We start from the raw sequence: 20242 nt of genomic DNA, 5'->3' as shown, positions 1-20242 counted from the left end.
AATTTGCTTAATGTTGGAAGATTCTTCAGTGTGTTAAATCACATTAGAGGCAATAGGTAAAGATGAACCCAAGCTGTTGCCTAGCAATGCAATTCCAATTAAATGGTATCTAACAAAAGAAAGTGCAGCTACAGTGCACCGAGAGCGTAGATTTCAAAGGCCTGCAAACACCAACCAGTCAGTGCAGGCTGGGATTTTTTATGGAGGGATGCTTAAAGAGACAGGTGCTAAAACAGTGTTTTAGACAGAGGGTGGCTGCAGACATGAGAAAAATAGTTCCTTTTTTGAACATTAATGCATGTAAACAAGTTAAAGTAGTAATCCCCAACTGTGATCCTGAAAATTAGCTTAATGTGGCACCTTTAAGATCATACATCTTCTAGAAAAAAAGAAGAGAAGAGAAAAGAAGTACTCCATCATCCTTACCTTGTTAATACATTTGTGCTGGTCACTGAGAACACCCCTGTCGTCGTCCTCCTGCTGCTCCTCCCCGTGCTGCCTGTCCTCTTTGCCTTGTTTTTCCTGAGCGAAGAGCCGGCGCCGGCCCGCTTTGACCTGAGCCTCCAGCTCCTTCAGACGGTGATACACTCCGTTGGTACGGTGGTTCCCTGTCGCCCCTCCCACTATCCCACCCACTAGCCCATTCTTGGGCTCGTAGCGTGGAAGCACCAGTGCACTAGGTGCTAAGGAGTCCGAGAGACCCTCCAGAGGGCCCCGGCGCGACTCCAGGTTCTTTTTCTCCTGCAGCACCTCGGCCTGCAGTCGCAGGCGCTCTTCAGCGCTGAGCGAGTCATAAGAGAGGATGTATTGGAGGTACGCCTCCTGCAGCTTGGCCAGCCGGTCCTGCGCTGACTTAGGGATGCGCAGAAGGTCGGCCAGCTTGGTCCACTTCTTCAGGTCCATCACCTGCTGCATGCCGCCCATGTCATTGATGAGCTGGAAAAAACGTGACAGGTCCACTTCACAGCCACCTGCATGAAAAAGGACAAACAGAAAATGAATTTAAGAAAAAAGGTGGCATTAGCTTAGTGTGGTTAGACATAAACAGTTCCAATCAGCATCCATGTGTCTTGTAGTAACATTAAAATCAATTTAAGGTGAAACAATGGTCATCTTCAGTAACAAAAAGCTTGGCTTTAACAAAGCCATGTGTACATAATAAAGTTACCTGTTTTCACTCCTAAACTCAGAAAAAAAATTTAAAAAACAGCACAGAATTAAAATCAAGCAGTTTTAGATACTATTGGTTGATAATGTCGTGTTATAATGCATTTTTTACGTTTGTGGCAGTATGTTGATGTTACAGGTTTCCAGTGCAAATTGTGATGTAATATGGTACAACTTCCTTGTTATCAAAAAGTCGTTCAAATCAGGTAAATCTTTGTAAATCTTTGATTTTATTATTATTTATTTTTAACTGTATTTATTTTTGTTTTGTATGCCTGTTTAAAATATGTTTAATATGTAAAAGCATTTTTGTCTCTCATTAATGACTGTTAAATTGTGTTTTTTGTTTTTTGTTGTTTTTCTCTGTAATTACTTGCACCACAGGGTAGCAGGTGGTTATGGAGGGTAAGGCCTGAGTGGGTAGAGGAAAGTGGGCATAATTGTATAATGTCTATCTCTATAACAAAAAAAAAGCACAAAAAAAGAAAAAATTCAAATCAAGAAGACTGCCATCTTTGAGCATCTGCTCCTTTGGCTAAACACGCCTTTTCGTCCAGCCCAGTTCATTTTATTTGAAACGGCCAATTGAGCTATCACCTCTCAAAAATGATCTGAATCATCGTCGTGCCAAATGAAGACACAAATTCTGTTAATGCAGAACTGATCTGCTGGGCGCAGTAAAGAAAGTCATTTGGAAGCAGGGTACCCTGCCTGGCTGAAGCCGCTCCGCTGTGGCTCACTGGCTGCCAGGTCTCTCTGGCTAACAGCCGCATACCAACTCTAATCGCACTGGTCCGATCTGAATTCAGCTGTATGTACGGCGTGCATACATATAGACATACAGATAAACCACACATACAGTTTCTGTCTAAACTGGGGCTGTTTACAGGCTCATAAAGCGCTGATGTCATTGTGAGAAATGGGAGGTGACAGGACAATCTGGGGGAAATATTGTTTTCGTGGCCCGTCAGGCCCCTCGCCAAGTTGTTCCACATTGTTATTGTCATCTATAAACAGGAAGATAAAATCGGGCGGAATGCCACCGAAGCTTTCAGAGCACCACTGACACCAAATGGAAATAGCAGCATTTGTAATGCCTGCTCACTGGCTGCTTTTGTCACGGCTTTACAGAGGCCAACAGGAGTGACAAAACACTGTTTAAAAAGTGCAGGAAACAGAGTGCAAAGGCAGTTTTTTTAAATCATACATTATATTATGTATTTTGTTTTTTGAAGTGCTGTATATGAAAAATGCTTACCAGAACATATTATTGATTTTTTTTTTTGATCTACAATTGTCAGGTTAATCGTTATTCTAATAGACGAACAAAAAACCCACCAATGTATCATACATCTAGAGGACAGTGCTGTTTGAAATACCGTGGAGCCACATTATAGAACATGAATTTGGACTTTTTAATGCCTTTGTCACATTACAAAAATGAATTACAGTGGTTTGATGTCAAAAGGATTTGGTACTATATGGATCATAGCTGTATATAGTTGGTGTTTCTGCAAAGCACTGATTTATTTGATGTTATGTTTATTTCTTTTCAGTAGTGATGACTGGGTGAAAGGTATGTTTTTATACTGATGCTCTACTTTGCATCATATTTTGTATATTTTATTATTTTCTTTAGGTGAGGTCCTTAGGAAAGCTCATTGTGGACTTCTACCTCACCTGCACATGTTTTATATCCCCTTTTTGTTTTTTTCCTTTGTATCTAAATGTGCAAATAAACAACTAACTAACTAAACTAATATCAGTCTAGCCTTTTCTCATCTTTACATTAGTTGGATGCAAAAGAGAAACAGCCATGAGTATAGACAGGACTGAGAGGACGCTTCAGTTTGGGTGTCCGAGTTTAATTCACTCCCATAAAATCAATAGCTCAGGTCCTCTGTGGCATCCTGCAGGAGGAAACCTGTGGCATATTGCTTAGTTAATTCAATCGATTGAGGAAGGAGTTTTGTTGGCTTTATTGCCTTGTGTGCATTCACATATATGTGTTTGGCTCACTCACCAATGACAGGTGGCTCATCCATGGTAATGCCCTGAGATTTGAGGTGCTTGCGGATGCAGGCCAACCGCTGCACATTGGGGCCCCAGCGCCGACCCAGCATGTGGACCCTCTGCACCTGTGTAACAAAACGCATCTCCTCGCTCAGCTTGCACTCTGGCCGCCAGTCTGGAGGCGGCACGACACGGCACATGCCAGCCGCCTCGGCCTGCTCCCTCACTGCATCCAAGTACACCAGGGGGTCCTGGAACTCCCGTGGTGCTGGCCGGAAGATAGGGGATTCACCCAGTGCCGCCCAGCCCTCTGGCCTGCTCCGCTGGCGCTCCCACTCCTTCTCCTCCTCCCGTTCTTTCTGGCGTGCCATCTCTTTCTCACGCTCCCACTCTTTGTCACGGTCGGCGGGCCGACAAGCTGCTGGTTTGAGCTGTCCGGGGTTGTTGGTGGAGGTGAGTGGGGAGGAGGTGGTGGAGGAGGACACAGAGGTTTGTTGGGGGTCTGAGGTAGTGCTGGCACGACTGGGGTTCTGTGGGTTATTCTGGCCTGATGAGGGGGAGGAAGAAGAGGAGCTCCGACCGTGAGACCTGCTCTGCTGCTGCTGTGCTTGTCGAATCAACATCAGCTTGCCGGCCGATGCCCGCTTGGGTCGCTGGTTCACCGGCTCTGCATTGGCTGCTGGTGTAGAAGGAGGCGGGGTTTGTTTAGGTGAGGGAGTAGGAGGTGGAAGTGGGGTAACAGGTGGCGTTTGTTTAGGAGAAGAGGGTGCGGCTGATTCATGTCCATTAGAAACTGGAGTGGTGGAGGTGGTGGTTTGTGTGGCAGCTTTCTCTTGATTGGCTGCCTTCTTGCTGCTGCTGCGCGTCTCCAGAGGTGCGGGTTGAAGCTTGGCCTTCTTGGCCTCAGTGCCATTGTTTTTGGCTTTCTGTTCAATAATTCCCGTCCCCACAGAATTGAGGACCACCTCCAGGCGCCGCTTGGAGTTACGCAGTCCCTCTCGACCTGAGCACTCCCCCTGCTGGCACTGTCTCTGCCCGTCCTCCTTGCCCAGGGTGTTGTGCCGCTGCCCATTTAGCCTGCCGTTGAGGCGAGCGCCGGCAGCCACATTGTGCAGCCCATTGGATAGTAGCACCTGTTTGCGGGTTTTTGCATTGCTGTGGTGGGCTGGTGCCGCTGCTTTTCCTGAGTTGGCCAGCCCATTGCTGGCTGCTGGCTGGCTGTGCTGATTGTGATTGTTCGCTGACGATGGTGCCGAGGCGGCGCTGTTGTGTTTGTTGCTGCTGCTGAGTTTGGTTTTCTTGCCCAGTTCTTTCTGTTTGGCTTTGGTGTAGGTGACGTGGCCCTTGGACACGGTGGCTGTGTACTTCTTCACAGTTTTGGACGGCAGTCGGAAGTCGCGGCTCTTTTTGGCACCACTGACAGCTTGTGCCGAGCCCGACCGCGTCAGCCCATTCACTTTAGAGACCTGAGATCAACAACAAAAAATGGGAGAGAGAGATAGAACACATTAGATGAATTGGACAAAGAATGTTATCAGAATACTGTCGATCAATCATGAATATGATGTGATCGGTAAATGTATTGGAAAACAGGAAACTTTGCTGGACGTGGAAAGAAAGAATCAAGCTTGATCGGATCTCTGAATGGAGAACACACATGAGCATGTTCAAAAATACTATTGCATCAAAGATAGCAACATACTTCCCAAACTGTACCCACACATAGATCCAATTCTATAATCAGAAAGCACGACAAGACACATGCAGGGGCGTGGGCGCACCCACACTCCTCAATGAAGAGGCCAAACATTCAGATGCTAGCTCTGCAGTGAAACATTTGGCTGGTTGGACCAAAAGCTATTTGTGGAAGCCTACTCTATTCATTAGAGAACCGATCAACTGTCTTGATTACTATACTTTCACATGCATAACACTTCTGTAAACTGCAGCTCAAACTGCTGTCAACACAAAGGCTGAGATTTAGAAAAGGATATGTGCAAAGCAAAACCAAAACCACTACATCCCGAGATAAACAACAGTTTAGAATGAGAAGAAAAAAAGAGATGACATGAGAGGGAAAGCAGGGACGGCTCCATGGTTTCTGCTGACAGATGGCTGGACAGTATGAGGTAGGAGGTGGGGTCACTGGGATGGAATAAAAACCCATCCGGGCACATAAAAACAGCCTTTCTTTTGCTATGGGTTTCCTTAAATGCTATAATTCAATTTTGGTGCTATGAATAAAGCTCCTGCATGTGTGTGAGAGAGATAGAGAAGTGTGTATGTGCATATGAATGTGTGTGATGTCTTTGAGGCCCCCAGCTGAAGATCAGAGGTTTTGGTACAGTGGTGTCTGGTTCCATAGCCGGCTCGCTGGCTACAGCTGTGGGAAAAAACACGGTCACCCTCTCCCTCAGTGCAGAGAGCTTTACAGCTGGCTCTGCACATGTACAAATCTATTATGTACAAATTAAATTGTGCACAGGACCCTGTCTAGCTTTCTCTGTCTCTCACTCTCTCTCTCTTTCTCTGTATCTCCTTTCTTCAACTTATTCCTCCAGTACGCATTTCTAAGAATATCCTTTTTCTCTCCTCCTCTCCTTCTACATCTCTATATTGTTTTCATGGCCCACTTTCAGCGCTGCCAAGAGTTTCTCATTCCCTTTTCCTTCTCCCTGTCTCCCTCCTCTCTGATTAGTCTCTGTGTGTGTGTTTGTGTGTGTGTCTGAGAGAGTATGAAAGAGATGTCTACAGTGTTAAGAGATCTTGTAAAGTTAAAGATCAGTATTTGGCTGCCAATGTCTGTAGTTGTATTAACATAAATTGTCTACCTCATCCTGTTGATTTTTTGATACGATTAAGGTCTGTACAAAACACCTTATGTTTTTTTTAGGAAAAATCACATTAATCAGCCAGCAGCCGGCACTCCTGTCTTAAAGAAGCTCTGGTGGATTTAGTTTTAAAGCTAGGGTGATAATACAGGGGTCCCTTGACCTCTGACCCCATTTCAGAATGAAAATGTGTTCTGTGGATACCCATTAGTCTCACCTTTACAGACACGCCCACTTAATGCTTGTCCCGTGCATTTTTTCTATTGTTTTTTTTATTCTTATCTAGACAATAAAGAAGGAATTGCTTCACCTTGTCAAAATGGACTCCATAACGGTTTTCAATGAAAAATAATGGAATTGAAAGCGTGATTGTAAAAGGAGATTAATCACGATTAACTATTCAAATTCTGCAATTAATCACGATTTTAAAAATTAATCATTTGACAGCCCTAAACCAAATACAAGTTTTTTTTATTCTGAAATATCCAAACAATGCATGCAAAGTAGGGGTAAGCACATCCTACATAAGCGATCATTGTCAAAAATTTATGAACATGTTCCGCTGCCATCCATCTACAGTATCTGTGTGTTTTGTCCAGACCAGCTGGAAGTGAACCACAGACGAAAGAAAGCAGGAGGGATGGGAGAGATGGAGTTATCAATCACAGTCGGGGCGCCACAGGAGGGAGGTGACAGCAGGCCCATTGACAGGTTTGCCTTTGAAGGGCTCTCGTGTCACACTTGTGTGTGTGTATGTGTGTGTGCGTGCATGCACATGTATTGTATTGTGTTCGTCTCAGGTGGCGGGGGGCCGACACAAAGACCAGGCCATTAAAAGATAAGGGGGGACTGAAACCTAACCCTGCCTCCGTCAATCATTCCCTTCCAACACACACACACACACACACACACACACACACACTCCTCCCCACAATGGAAAAACACAGGGTGACGAGGAGAAAGGGAGGAAAGAAAGGGTGTTGAGAAGGAGTGGGGAGAGGAAAGGGAGACTAAAAGAGGTGATAAAGAACATTTCTGTTTTTATGCAACACATATTTCCTGTCACATAATGAGTGTTCCTCACAAAACAGCTGAAAACTGTCAAAGATTTTATTTGAGAATGAATCACTCATCTGACATAATCTCAAAATTCAAACCATCTTATTTCTTGATTGCTTCAGCAGCCACATCAAGTTCCATGTTACTGTTACTTTTTGTTACGTTGAGGATGAAAGAGTAATGGCTAAAGCAGAAGTTATAGAGGTCACTATTATATTTGTCGAGCCACAGTTTGCTGACAAAGCGCTGAATCTGAGAGACACGCTGTCATGACCGCTTCCTGCCACAGGAGGGCTCAGAGGACCGGCTCTCTTCAGGGGAGCTCGGCAAGTCTCCATCGCTTTTCTCTCTTTAATTATTCGGTCTGGTGGCAAAGGAGGATGGCAAGAGAGTGACGATGGGGAAAGAATACGATGTAGAGTAAAGAGGCGGGAGCTAGTTTTGATACTTTGCAAAGAAAGGAAAAAGCAGAAAGAGAGAGGGAGTGGAAGAAAGAAAGAAAGAAAGAAAGAAAGAAAGAAAGAAAAAGAAAGGAAGGAAGAGAAAGACAGAAACAAAGAGGCCACTAGCAGAGAGAATTTCAAAAGCAATAGGCCTAGAAAAGGACAATGAGCAGAACAAGAGAGACAATGAAGCCAATGGGAAAAAATAGAACACAAACACGCACTCCCACACTCACACCCTCGCACACACATGCGCACGCACGCACGCACGCACGCACGCACGCACGCACGCACACACACACACACACACACACAGAGTTCTGTATCTGTGTAGCGGATTTCAGTCGCATGTGAGCGGGGAAGGGGAGGGGAGGGGGAGGTGGGTCTAGATGACATCATGTGTTGCTATAGCCCAGCTGAGGCCTGGCAGGAAGATTTTTAACAGACAACATCTGCAGGAGACGGCCCTGAGAAGAAGAGTGGGTGGGGGGTGGGAGAGAAAGAGAGAGAGAAAAAGACAGACAGCAAGAGAAGGCCAGCCACAGGATAGAAAGATAGGGGAAAGTTTAACCCTTGCAAAGCTCGGCTGACTGACAAAGGAGGGGAGACACATGCAGGAGAGGTTGGGCAAATGTTTAATCACAGCGTGATTTATAAGTCTTTGTCAGGAGGTCACAGAAGCTCCTTAAAGACATGAGTACACATCAGGGCAGCTAAGATATCACACGACAGCTTTGGCTTATTTTCCATCATGTTTCTTTTTTTTTAAAGATAATTTTTTGGGCTTTTGCCCATATTATTTAAGGGACAGAGAGGGGATGACTTGCAGCAAAGGGCCGCAGGTCAGTCAAACCTGTGGCCGCTGGCCTGATAGCTCACCTGGCAAAGTGGGCACATGGGGTGTCCTCCAGGTGAGCTACTGTGCACCCCCACAACATGTTTCTGGTCGAGATTGTAAAAGTGACAAACACGTGGCGAACCATCACCAGTGCAAACCTCCTCCTCACCGTGATAACCTCTCCCGATAGGAGAATGAAATAATGTAACAGCATAACTTTGGGTATATATAATGCACAGCTTGACAGCCTGCAACACATCCATCAAGTGCTACGGCAGTGCGATGACTATCAATGGGTTAAATCCTATGCTGAACTATAAATCAATTCCTATGCCGGAGTCACTTACTGTGCAACCGTCAGAACACCTCGACGGCGAGGCATAAATCTGGCTTAAGCCTTCTTTCCCCTCTGCTGTCTTATTAGGGAGCGATGCAGCCCTGGGCAGGTTGACTTTTAAGCAGCTAGAGAAAGGTCACTCCAGCCTGACACTAATAATACACACAATGCAAAACCCCATTTTTTTAAAAATAAATTAACAAGAGATCCAGTTTGTAAAAGAGGCTTTCTACAAAAAGACAGCAAAAAAAAATAAATAATGTAATCTTTAACAAACATTTAACCCTTTGAAACCTGAGCAAACTGGCTTGTTTTTTTTTTCAAAAACATGAAAAGAAGGCAATGAGCAATTTCACATGAAATGACCCAAAAATGAGCTAAAAGTTACAAGAAAATTGTTGTAATTAACCTTACTTTAAATAAATAATTGTAAGAAGTGTTTCTTACAATTTTTCCTCTCTCTTTCTCTTTTTTTAGCTGAGGTTTTAGCTACCATCATTTACTTGTCAACTTTCACAAATTTTATGAAACTGCCGAAAATTTTACACCAAGTTGATACACCAAGTTACCGATTTCAGGCATCTGAATGCAGCGCAAGAATACTGACGTCAACCCAGGTTTCAAAAGTAAATTCATATCTGTTTGTTTATCCATTTCCTTACATGTTGAATTATGAGGGGAAGTTAATTGAGGATGGTGGAGGACAAACTACTAAACAAGAAAGTGCAGGGTCCTTTTCAAATGATGCCGAGTCGGCTAAATGCTCCGGCCCTACAAACCCCACCTGCACTCGCCGCTGCATGCAGCTGCTTTGCTGACATCCCCGCTTTTGTTATTTAATTAAAATGGATAGAATCATATTGTTTTATAAAAAGGTCCTATTATGGGGCATGCATTTTGTTGATACGAGCCGCTATTAAATTAAGCAGAACTGAATCATGGTGAATTGAATTATGATAATGCCTTTACCCTTCGGTTTTACACACACAAACCCCGAGTTCGTTTTACGGCTACATAATCACTTAACCTTTTATATGGCTTAGCCTGTATTTTCGCAGTTGGTCGTGTGTAGAAATGTGTGCGAGTTTTGAGCACACGTGGTTAACACACATACAGTTCATGCTAATTGAAGGGAGAGTGAGAGGAGGGGGGGGAGAAGAAGCACTAATCCTTCCAAATGATTGGAGCCATGTTGTCAAGGGCGAGATCCGTCTGTCTGACACAGCAGCCGAGAGAGAGAGAGAGAGAGAGAGAGAGAGAGAGAGAGAGAGAGAGAGAGAGAGAGAGTGACGCATGAAGAGAAAATGAGTAAGAGAGAGATGGAGATATAGCGAGAGAAAGGTGGAATGAGAGCTCAGGAGTAAAAAAACAAAGCAGCTTGAGACGAGTCAAAAGAATCACGCAGGGTGCCAACAGTGAATTTAAAAAAGAAAGTAGAGGAAGAGTGATAGAACAAAGGCTGGTGAGTAAGTGGGGCTGAAGTTTGTCTTGGCAGGCACTTGCTCTCATTGAGATTCATTGTTGGTTTTACTGGACAACTCCAGCCACTTAAAAAACCTGAAGCACATGCCTGAGGCTGCATCAGACCAGTACAACAACAACAACAACAACAACACTGGATCGGAGGTTGCCATTCAACAGGAAGGAAAAGGCACGGGAGGAAATGGGAAAGAAGACAGAAAGGGAGCAGAAAATGAAAGCTGGCGCCTCTGTGGACACTTGCTCCTGACGAGCTAATGTGATCATACAAATGCCACTTTTCTTACTAAAGCCACCCCTGCACCCTTTTCCTCCATTTCCTCCTCTTCTTTCACTTTGTGGGGTTCCTTGAAACCTACTAAGTGCCACGGAGAGGGAGGCAGGCTTTCAAAGCCCCTAGCCAGCACTACTAAATATAGCTGCAGTCGCAGCAGGCCAAAACACAATCATTACTCTCCCAGACACAGTGGATGGAGAGGAGAGGAGGAGAGGAGAGGGGAGGGGAGGAGAGGAGAGGAGAGGAGAGGAGGGGAGAGGAGAGGAGAGGAGAGGAGAGGAGAGGAGAGGAGAGGAGAGGAGAGGAGAGGAGAGGAGAGGAGATGAAGAGGAGAGGAGAGGAGAGGCAATGGAGGAGGAGAGGAGATGGAGGAGAGGAGATAGAGGAAGACAGGAGAAAAGAGGAGAGGAGGAGAGAAGAGAAGTATAAGTCAGAGCATGGATGAGGTAAAGGAGGAAATCAGCAATAAAAAGAAAGTAGAGGAGGGAGGCAGCAAAGGCACAGGAGTAGTTAGGAGAAATCATTGAGGGGAAGATAAAAACAGGATGTGACAGATGGGTAAATGAAAATAAGAGTCAAGAGGATTGGAGGATTTCAAATGGGCATAATAGCCAAACAAGCATGCGGCACCTCGAGCCTGATACAGAATACTCAGTGGCATCTGCAGTCACAAAAAAGGTGCCATAGAAGTTTCCCGATAAGCAGTGGTGGACTGTAACTAAGTACATTCTCTGAAGTACTGTGCTTAAGTATGAATTTGAGCTTTATTTGAGTATTTTCTTTTCATGCTACTTTATACTTTACTCCACTACATTTCAGTGGGAAATATTGTACTTCTCACTTCACAATTATCTGAAATTTTCAGTTACTTGATAAAAATTTGAGTTTTTTGGATGTGTTTTTTAAAAATGGATTTTTCTGCTTTGGGTACTTCTAATTTTGATATGCACATTTTCCTGAATTGACTTACTTTTGCTTAGGTACCAATTTCAATGCAGGACTTGTACTTATATTTCCACAGGCTGGTATTAGTACTTTTACTTAAGTAAAGGATCTGAATACTTCTTCCACCACTGCCTAAAGGAGAATACTTTCCATGCCCTTGTATTTTCCGATCTCTTTTGGGGAGCTAATTAGATTCTTTTATCATTTTCCTCTCTACGTGATATTCAGCATGTTATGGCTTTGACATTCCAGTACTGGCTGCTCCTGCCCATGCAGTACCTGTTTGCGCAGCTCCTCAGCAGCTCTCCTCGGCGGCAGCCCGTTGGCTGAGCCTCGACCGCTGGCCAGGGCCTGCTGCTCCCTCATGTGCTCCCGCGCCTCCGCCCGCTCACTGCGCTCCCTCAGGAGGGGCGGAGGTGGAGGCGGCGGAGGTGGCAGTGGCGGGGCAGGCGTTTCCCTGCCGTGAGTTCCCGCCTTGGGCCTCGGACTCTCCCTGGTCCCTGCTTTACCGTGGCTGTTGAAAACTGGAAGGGGAGAAACAGAGGTATCAGATGTTCTGCTCTTATGATTCTTAATTGATGTGGGAGAGGAAGATCTCAAACACAATTAAGGAAAGATCTCTTATTAGCTTTAAGTGGCTATTCACATACTTGAAATTAGATTTGAAATTAGCTGGAACAGTTTAGAGAGAAAATTGCTGTGAAAATTGTTTTTCCATATACTATTTCTTAATAGAACTAACAACAAGACAGCAATATTGTTGTTGTTTCTTCTTGACCAGTGATCTGCTCCCAGTATATGAACTAGGCATGTCATAATACACTAAGATAATGGAGAAACCTTGAGGTTCTTTATACTTGTATAGTATTCGAAATCAGTCTTAAGAACACTTTTTTGAAGGTCAGTTTTCATGGCACACTTAAGCATACACATATAGTATGGAAATAAAAGAGGTGTATGAAAAGGACTCATTATTGGTTTTCTGTGGGTGTTTTTATGGGAACGTGGATTTTTCAGATCAATTTGACTAGTGTCTATGGTGTGCATGTTCCACATTTTGCAGTTAGTGTGTCCACCAGTATTGTACTTGTACTGGTCTGGTCTTGGTATTAACTCAATCTGAACCAGTCTTGCCTTTGTCTTAATACGCTCTGATCTTGATCATGACTTGGTTTTGGTTTAGGTTTTGACTATAGCATAGGTTCTTAGTTAAGGGCTCTATTAGTACCCCTTTTCCACCAATATGGAACCATTGAGCCCACCTAATTTGGAAGTGTTTAGAGCATTTAGACCAAAAGTTAATTGTCTGGACCCTGAAAACTTGGTTTCCATTATAAACCGAAATCACATCAGGTCTTCTTTAACCTGAGGTGTGAACCATGACAACGTGGCCATAATATTCTACGCATCATATTCTACAGGTTGGAAATAAGAGAATGGAAAAGGCAATAATGGGAATGTTAAGTGAAAAATCATCCAAGAAAAATTAATAGTATAATAGTATAATATACAACAGAACAAAAGTTTGCAGGTGATCAAAGCCATCTGCCATCTTGCTACTACTGTTGTGTACCATTGTGCATGGTGTAATGCCCTCTGTTGATGACACATCCTTGATTACAATGGCTCTGATTGAAACTGATAAAAAAGGGGGGTTTGTTCACTAGATAATTTCAAAGTTCCAAAAAGTCCTGAATGGAATCAACTCAACAACGAGAGCTAATTTGGCAGAAAACGGGCACAGCAGAGCTGTAGGGCTGCCCCTTAAAAGTCAGAGACTAAAATCATTAGTCGTAGACCCTCAGTCCACTGAGATTGCTTCAAGTTAAGCAGTCATTTTTTTCCTGTGCAGTGTACTTGTGGGGGTGTTTTGGTTTCGACATTTTGCTGCAAAGTGAGTGCTCTTGACTTTTATGCTACTCATAAGGGCAGTGGCACGGAGGAAGAGAGACTACACTGAAAGGTGAATTCACCAAAGCAAGGTGAATTTACAGCTCACAGAAAGTTAACAGGATACACTCTGGCTTTTGTTGATATCTAGTGTCTGCAAAAACTGTTGTTGCGCATTTGCAATCTGTTGTTAGCTCCATTGGCTTGTTAACTATATGACATGAATGCCGCTGTCACACTGATCATCCCGCTGAGCCTGTTCAAACTTTTGTATGCAATATGTATGAAAAGTAAAACGAATTGTCTGTTGTTCGTATTGAACAGCCAGATCTAATCCGACTGGTATAATTCTAAGTCGGGTACAACCTTAGAGAGCAGCAGCATGACAGACTCTGCAGTAAAGCTTTGCAAGATTCATTGTTGAGATGTAGGGATCTATACAGTATATATGTATACATTTTTTAATATTTTTTTTTAAAGTTTTGCAACCTAGTTCCTAATTCCTAATGTGCACAAGGAAAAAGTAAATAAATAAAACAGAAAATAACACCATGAAGAAAGCAGGACGCTGTGGAAAGTTCCTATCAGGTAGCAAGGCTTAAATACCCTCGGACATATACTATGTTTTTTCAGGCTACCGTCTACTTATGCCAATGCCAATATGTGGACATAAGTCTCAATACCCCCCTGTAGTGCAGAATGGCATATAAAACCCTGGCACCAAACCACAACGACCAAGTGGAAAAGCCCACGCAAACATTGGAGCGACAGGGTTTTGGCTAACATATAGCCCCCAATCAGTAAACTATGCATGATTTAAGGTGTGCATGAAAACGTCTTTATACTACATGTCAATGAACCTGTTCAAAATGGACGCAGGCTGCATCAGCCCCCCGGGATGATGCTAAACGAGTCGAACGGGAGCGAGGCAATTAACATACACATTGAATAGCTCTCTCTTCAGCTTTTATGGGGCTCAATTTAAAGTTTCACGGCGTCTTAATATCAACAGGCAACAGGCTGTGTGGAAAGAATGACAGGAGGCCACGGCACAAACACATAGCGCATTTACAGCACACAGGCAAAGCACAACATATACAGTATGCTCCCCAAAGCAAGGCCTGTGCTGTTAGACGATACACATGTGCATTTTTGAGCATCAGTGCATGTTTCTGTCTGCAGAAGTGTGTGTGAGCTCCACTGTGTGTGTGTATGTGTGTGTGTGTGTGTGTGTGTATCCACTCATAACCACAAGTGAGCGTCTGCGAGTCTCTCGGGCCCCCGGCTCAATGAAAAATGAGAGAAATCCTGACATTTTGAGAAGTGAGCTAAGCAAGAAACTGAGCCCAATAAAAGCTGTTTAATTTAGCTATGTCAACATGGCACATGGCCGAGTGGGAGAGAGAAGCGGAGAGACGGAGCGCTGATGAATGGCCTACAATGTAGGGCCTTTCCTGTCTCTCTTTACCTCCCAGAATAAAATGTTTCGCTCTCCTCCACTAATTCTATTTCTCCTTTTTCTCAACTGCTCACCCCCTCCTTTTCCCCCCACCTCCCCAAGAGCCCATATAACCCTGCTCCGGCTGGAGAGTGGCCCAAGCTGCATATTAAAGTGTCACGTTTGACACCACTCTTAAAACCGCAAAATGGACTAAGGTGTGTGTGTGTGTTTGTCTCTCTTTGTGTGCATACCCAACAGAAACACTGTCTCAACAGTGTGTGTGTGTGCACCTACGCATGTCTGTTTCAGTGTCCTTAACCCCCTCATCTCTATTGTCCCCTACAAAGTATATCTGCCTATTTCCTTCTTATCTATTTATTCAGCATATCACAGTGAAGGCGCCGAGCTGCTTTGCAAACAGTGTTGGTATACGAGATAAGAAAGGAGACTAAGCTGTCCTCATGCACACAACAAGCCTGGATTTGTTCAAACAGGTTTCAATATCCAACTGTTCGTGCTCCTTATACAGATATGTGCATATGAACAGTTTATGTTTCAAGCTGCAGCTACAGATGTTCACAAAAGAATGAGAGCGCGTATCTGTGTGTGTTTTTGGGGGGTAGACGCCGTCAGTGAAGTATACAAAGGCAATGCATGGTTCTCCAAGAGTTCAGTTCAAGCAAATCTATGGACCTCTCTCCCTTTTTCTCTCTTAATCCCACCAGTCTCCCCCCTGTCTCTCTCCTCCACATTCCACTCAAGAGGATGACAGAGAAAAGAGCTGAGCAAAGCGTTCACCTTTTGAACCTTTCTGGCGGCGATTCTACAGAATAAGGAGGGAGGGAGGGAGGGAGTCAGGGAGGGCCAAAAAGGAGGAACCATGAGATCTAGCCATTGTTTTGTGGGGGAATGCCTGGCCGGAAGGACTGTATGTCTCCGAAGTCTGCCAGGGAGGGAGGGCCTCCAGGTTAAAATCGTTTTTCTATTGCTCTGTAAAACAAAACTCTTGGAGCAATATTTTGGATTCTATGAAATGAGTGCATGATTTACCTCATACACTGCAAAAAATATCAATTTTGTTGAAGTTAATTTATAATTGTGCCCTAAAAATTCAGATTTCTTAATTTAAGCAAAAATACTGCCTGGTGGTTGTAGGCATCTGTGAAGCATGTAATTTGCATTTACAGTTTACATCTATGCCTGTCCAGACTCATATGTAGCCATCGCAGAGGACAATGCTTCAAATATAACTGCAAGGAAGCTACATCTAAAACATGGATGCTTCACACACATCTACAACCCTGCAGCAAAAAATATCTATGTAATCAGCACAGTTTCAAGGTGGACTTAGCCACCTTCTATTTCTGAGTTATGACATTGAGCAATGGCCAGAAAAGTGCTTTAGCTGATCTTTATGATGTTAGTTTGACCTTTAACCTTTCGGATATAAAATGTCATCAATTCATCATTTTATCCCATTAGACATTTGAGTAAAATTTTTGTCTTGATTAGTGTATGAATTCTTGAGTTATGTCCAACATGTCACTGATGGTCACAGTGACCATGATATTTAACCTTTGACCACCAAATTCTATTCTGCTCATTCTTAAGTCCAAGTGGACCTCTCTGCCAATTATGAGGAAACTCCCTCAAGGCCTTCTTGAGATATTGTATTCGAGGGAATATGACAGGGTCACAAAGACCTTGAGCTTTGACTACCAAATTCTCATCTAGTCATCCTTGACTCAAAGTGGACATCTGTGCCAAATTTGCAAAAAACTACCTAAAGGTGTTCTCGAGATATTGCATTCACAAGAATGAGACAGCTGCAAGGTCACAGTGTCCTTGACCTCTGACAACTAAATTCTAATCAGTTATTTATGGAGTTTAAGTGAACTTTTTAGCCAAATCGGAAAAAAAAATCCCTCAAGCTGTTTTTATCACAAGTATGAAACAGACAAGGTCACGCTGACAATTACTCTAAAATCTAATCAGTTCATTGTTGAGTCCAAGTGGACATTTGTGCCGCTAAAAGCTTTCTTGAGATATCACAAAAATGGAATGGACAGACAGACAGACAACCCAAAATCATAATCTCTCCGGCCTCGGCTATTGGCAGTGCCACGGCATCATTGCTTGATAAGATGCCGTGCACTTGTTTTTACAGTCATCAGTGTTGGGTTTGGGAGTTTGTTTTCATGGGCTCAGATGCATGCATGCAATTTCTTAAATGTTTTGCATGTGTACGTGCCCCAAGGGGTGTATGTATGCTGTCACTACATCGTGTGTGAGTGTGTGTGTGTGTTCGTGTGTGTGTGTGTGTGTGTGTGTGCATGTGACGAGGGCCCCGGCCAGCTGTTGCAGTGCGTGCATAAACACCTTGTTAGGGCTTAGCAAGCTAAGTGTTAATTGGGGTGGAAAGAGTTGATGTGCTGCTCTGCTATCCCATGTGACTTAGCCTCGTCTCTGCAGTGGAAAACAAGAATGCAAACTTAGGAAATTACTCACGTTCACACATGGAGACAAGCACTACTACTCTTCTGTCCCATGACTCATTCCATGCTCCTGTTTGGCCCGACTCATTCTCTTCCTCTATTGCATTTCTCCATCTTTCACTCTCTCTGATCTACCCTTCGAAATGGATCTTTCCATTCTCCTCTAGTTATTCTGCTGCTGCATCATCCTTCACTCCCCTTCTTTTTAATTTCCCCTCACCTCCCTCTTCATCCATCTCTCTCCCTCAGAGTACCTTATCTTTTCTTCCTCTTCCCTCACAATCACCACACTCCTGCACCTCTTCTGTTTGATTTCACCATGTTAACTCCTCATTCTCCTCGGATGATCAAAAGATATTCTCTCCCGTGAAACTGCTCCTCTGTATGACTGCTGTCCCTATCAAGCTCTTGGAATCTGTAGGTCGGTGCTACTCCAAGCTTTAGTCCTGTCCTTACCATGCCCGTTGAGCGGCTGCCTGGCGGGGAGCTTGCCCTTGCGGGGTGTCGAGTGGCAGGAAGAGGAGGCTGAGGCTTGGCTGTTGCTTCCCCCGCCGTGAGAGTGGATCCCGCCTCCGTTCTTCACCTCCTCCTCCTCCTCCTCGTCATCCTCCTCCAGGTCCTCCTCCTCCTGGGAGCTTCCGAAGTAGGCCATGTTGCTGGGCAGGGCCGATGAACCTGAGTGCAGCGAGGTGGAGGAAAGGAGGAGAGAGGGAGGCAGAGGGGGAGATGAATAATAAAGAAGAAGGTTGGGGGAGAGAAAAAATACACATTACAATGTGAATTAAGTAAAAGGCACTGCAACTTCACTGTAATTCTGTACTTCTAACGTAACACCTTTCTTACGGGAAAAAAAGTAATTCCTTTTTTATTTGAATCTCTGACAATGCAGATGAATCAACATCAATATGTGAGTGGTGAAATATTAATGTAAAAATAGAAGGTGCTCAAGCGTTTGTGAATAATGGTGAATGTGCTGCTGTTTTTTTCATCTCTTATTATCCCAGCTGGTGGCCTATTGATGCTTTGTAAACTGCTCTGCACATAGCCACTCCATTGTTGCATTTGCACACACACTAAAAACACACAAACATAATCAAGGACATGCACAGCACAGTGTTGAAATGATTTGCAAAGCGACGACAGTTTTACTTTAACACGATTTATACTGTGTCTGAATTGTCTTCCTTAAATTGGACGTCTTTGGATTTAGCATTTATCTGCTGACCTTCGTTTTTGGAGTTTTGGAGTCCTGTAAATGTCACTGCAAGATATTAGCAGCAATGCTGGTGCTTCTAGCAATATGAGTTACATTACTTACAAGGAAAGGGAGGGGATGACTTGCAACATATTCTGATGGCTTGAGTTAAAGCCAGAGCACTGGGAGTATGAACCCGGCCGTCTTTCCACAGAGACTCTCCATGTTGACAGCTTTATTGAGACATATATACTGTACATGTGCTCAAATATCTAACTCTGTAAAAGAGTTACTTTAGAAAACCAAAGAGTCACTGCTGAGCTAATCCCAAATCTGCCGCTTTCACTCTCCCAGACAGGATTACTGTCAATCTCTTCCCCCTATTGGAGAAGAAAGCCGATGTTCTCTCGCTTTCCCTTTTCTGTCGCACTCAATCACTTTCATTGTCATCTCGGAGAAATCTAGCTCAATAAGTACTGGAAGGAGGTAAATGGTGTTTGGCAGTGGATAGCCTATAATGTTACCTCAGTTAGCCGAATGTAGACACACACCCTCATAAAAGGTCATAAAGCCCAAAGCTATGTTATTAAATCTCATAATGTTGCACTCGTAAATCAGCGTGCAAACAGCTGGTCCGGTCATACAGATGCAGGAATAAAAATCTCAAGCAGGCTTGTAGAGTGTTGCAGCAGTGACTGGCACTGTATGTTTGGAGAGAATATAAATATTTATAGAAAAGTTGTAAATCACTTAGAGTTTATTTTTTCATTGCGCTGCATCATGCCTCAGTATGTTTCCAGAAACATCATAAAAATCTTTTCAGGAATATGTCGATCTTTGCCACGAATAAAAAAAACAGACCAGGAGAACAATTCATTTTTGTTTGTGTGGAAAGCTTCTAAATTAACTTTTACCTGAGGAGCTACTGCTGCAAGGCCAGTGTGAAGGACACACGAGATTTCTGCAACCTGAACTTTTCCCTTTTAAGGGTACCAGTCAAATTATGGCAGTACTACCGGGTACCCTTTTACATTAAATCAATCTGTGCCAAATTCTGTTACCTAAGAGCACACCTGGGTGAAAAAGCAAGGTTTAGACAGGAGGCAGAGACACTGCAAAGCGCCCAAAAGCAATTTTGCATTTCCTAAGATGGCAAAGAGTAAGGCAGAGGAAGGCAAGTCCTGCCTTCAGGATCCGAGGAAACCCAAATTTGCAGCCAGGAAGCCACCCGTGGAACTCTGTGGCTGACGTCCTGGCTTAGGGGTGCTTTGCAGTAGAGACAACAGTGAGAAAGGAGGAAGAAGTGGTGTAGGCCAGCAATGGAATGAGCCGAACCTATCGCTGCAGTGCCAGTTTTAGTCCATCTGGTATGCATTCCTTTCTACTTTATGTTTAAAACAACCTTGTATCATGCACTGAGACACACACACACACACACACACACACACACACACACACACACACACACACACACACACACACACACACACACACACACACACACACACACACACACACACACACACACACACACACACAAGCAAGCAGACAGAGTGGCCTAGCTGTAAGTGTGATTATAAAAGAGCCGAGGAGGAGAATCACTTGTTTTTGTTCAAAATGTTTTTTGTTTTTTATTAGCCTATAGAAGGAAAGTACAGAAAGGTACCCTTGGATACCACTACCAAATACAAACTACTGGCACTGGGGCAGGTTCAACTGTGAAAGGTACCCAATACATTTCCTGTATACATAAAGTCTGGGCAAAAAGCAACACAGCTGATTCCTTAATGTTAGTCTTTTACTGCTGAAAATAAATGAAGGAAGCAGACTCT

The 20242-nt window shown here is 43.8% G+C and overlaps 1 protein-coding gene across 1 annotated transcript in view; it reads right to left on the bottom strand.

Annotated features, from left to right (window-relative positions):
- The window catches only part of jarid2b (jumonji and AT-rich interaction domain containing 2b), a 145851-nt gene that overhangs the window by 12005 nt on the left and 113604 nt on the right, over positions 1-20242 (bottom strand). The window contains exons 5-8 of the mRNA XM_042506788.2: positions 17672-17890; positions 11669-11913; positions 3191-4646; positions 427-971 (exon numbers count right to left, since the gene is read on the bottom strand). Of these exons, the coding sequence (XP_042362722.2) occupies positions 427-971; positions 3191-4646; positions 11669-11913; positions 17672-17890 (2465 nt within the window). The remainder of the gene's footprint in view (positions 1-426; positions 972-3190; positions 4647-11668; positions 11914-17671; positions 17891-20242) is intronic.

The sequence above is a fragment of the Plectropomus leopardus genome, chromosome 17 (genome assembly GCF_026936395.1).
Source record: "Plectropomus leopardus strain MGB_pleo_1.0 chromosome 17, ASM2693639v1, whole genome shotgun sequence".
NCBI classification, from domain to species: Eukaryota; Metazoa; Chordata; class Actinopteri; order Perciformes; family Serranidae; genus Plectropomus; species Plectropomus leopardus.
This window is presented reverse-complemented; position numbering and strand designations above follow the sequence as displayed.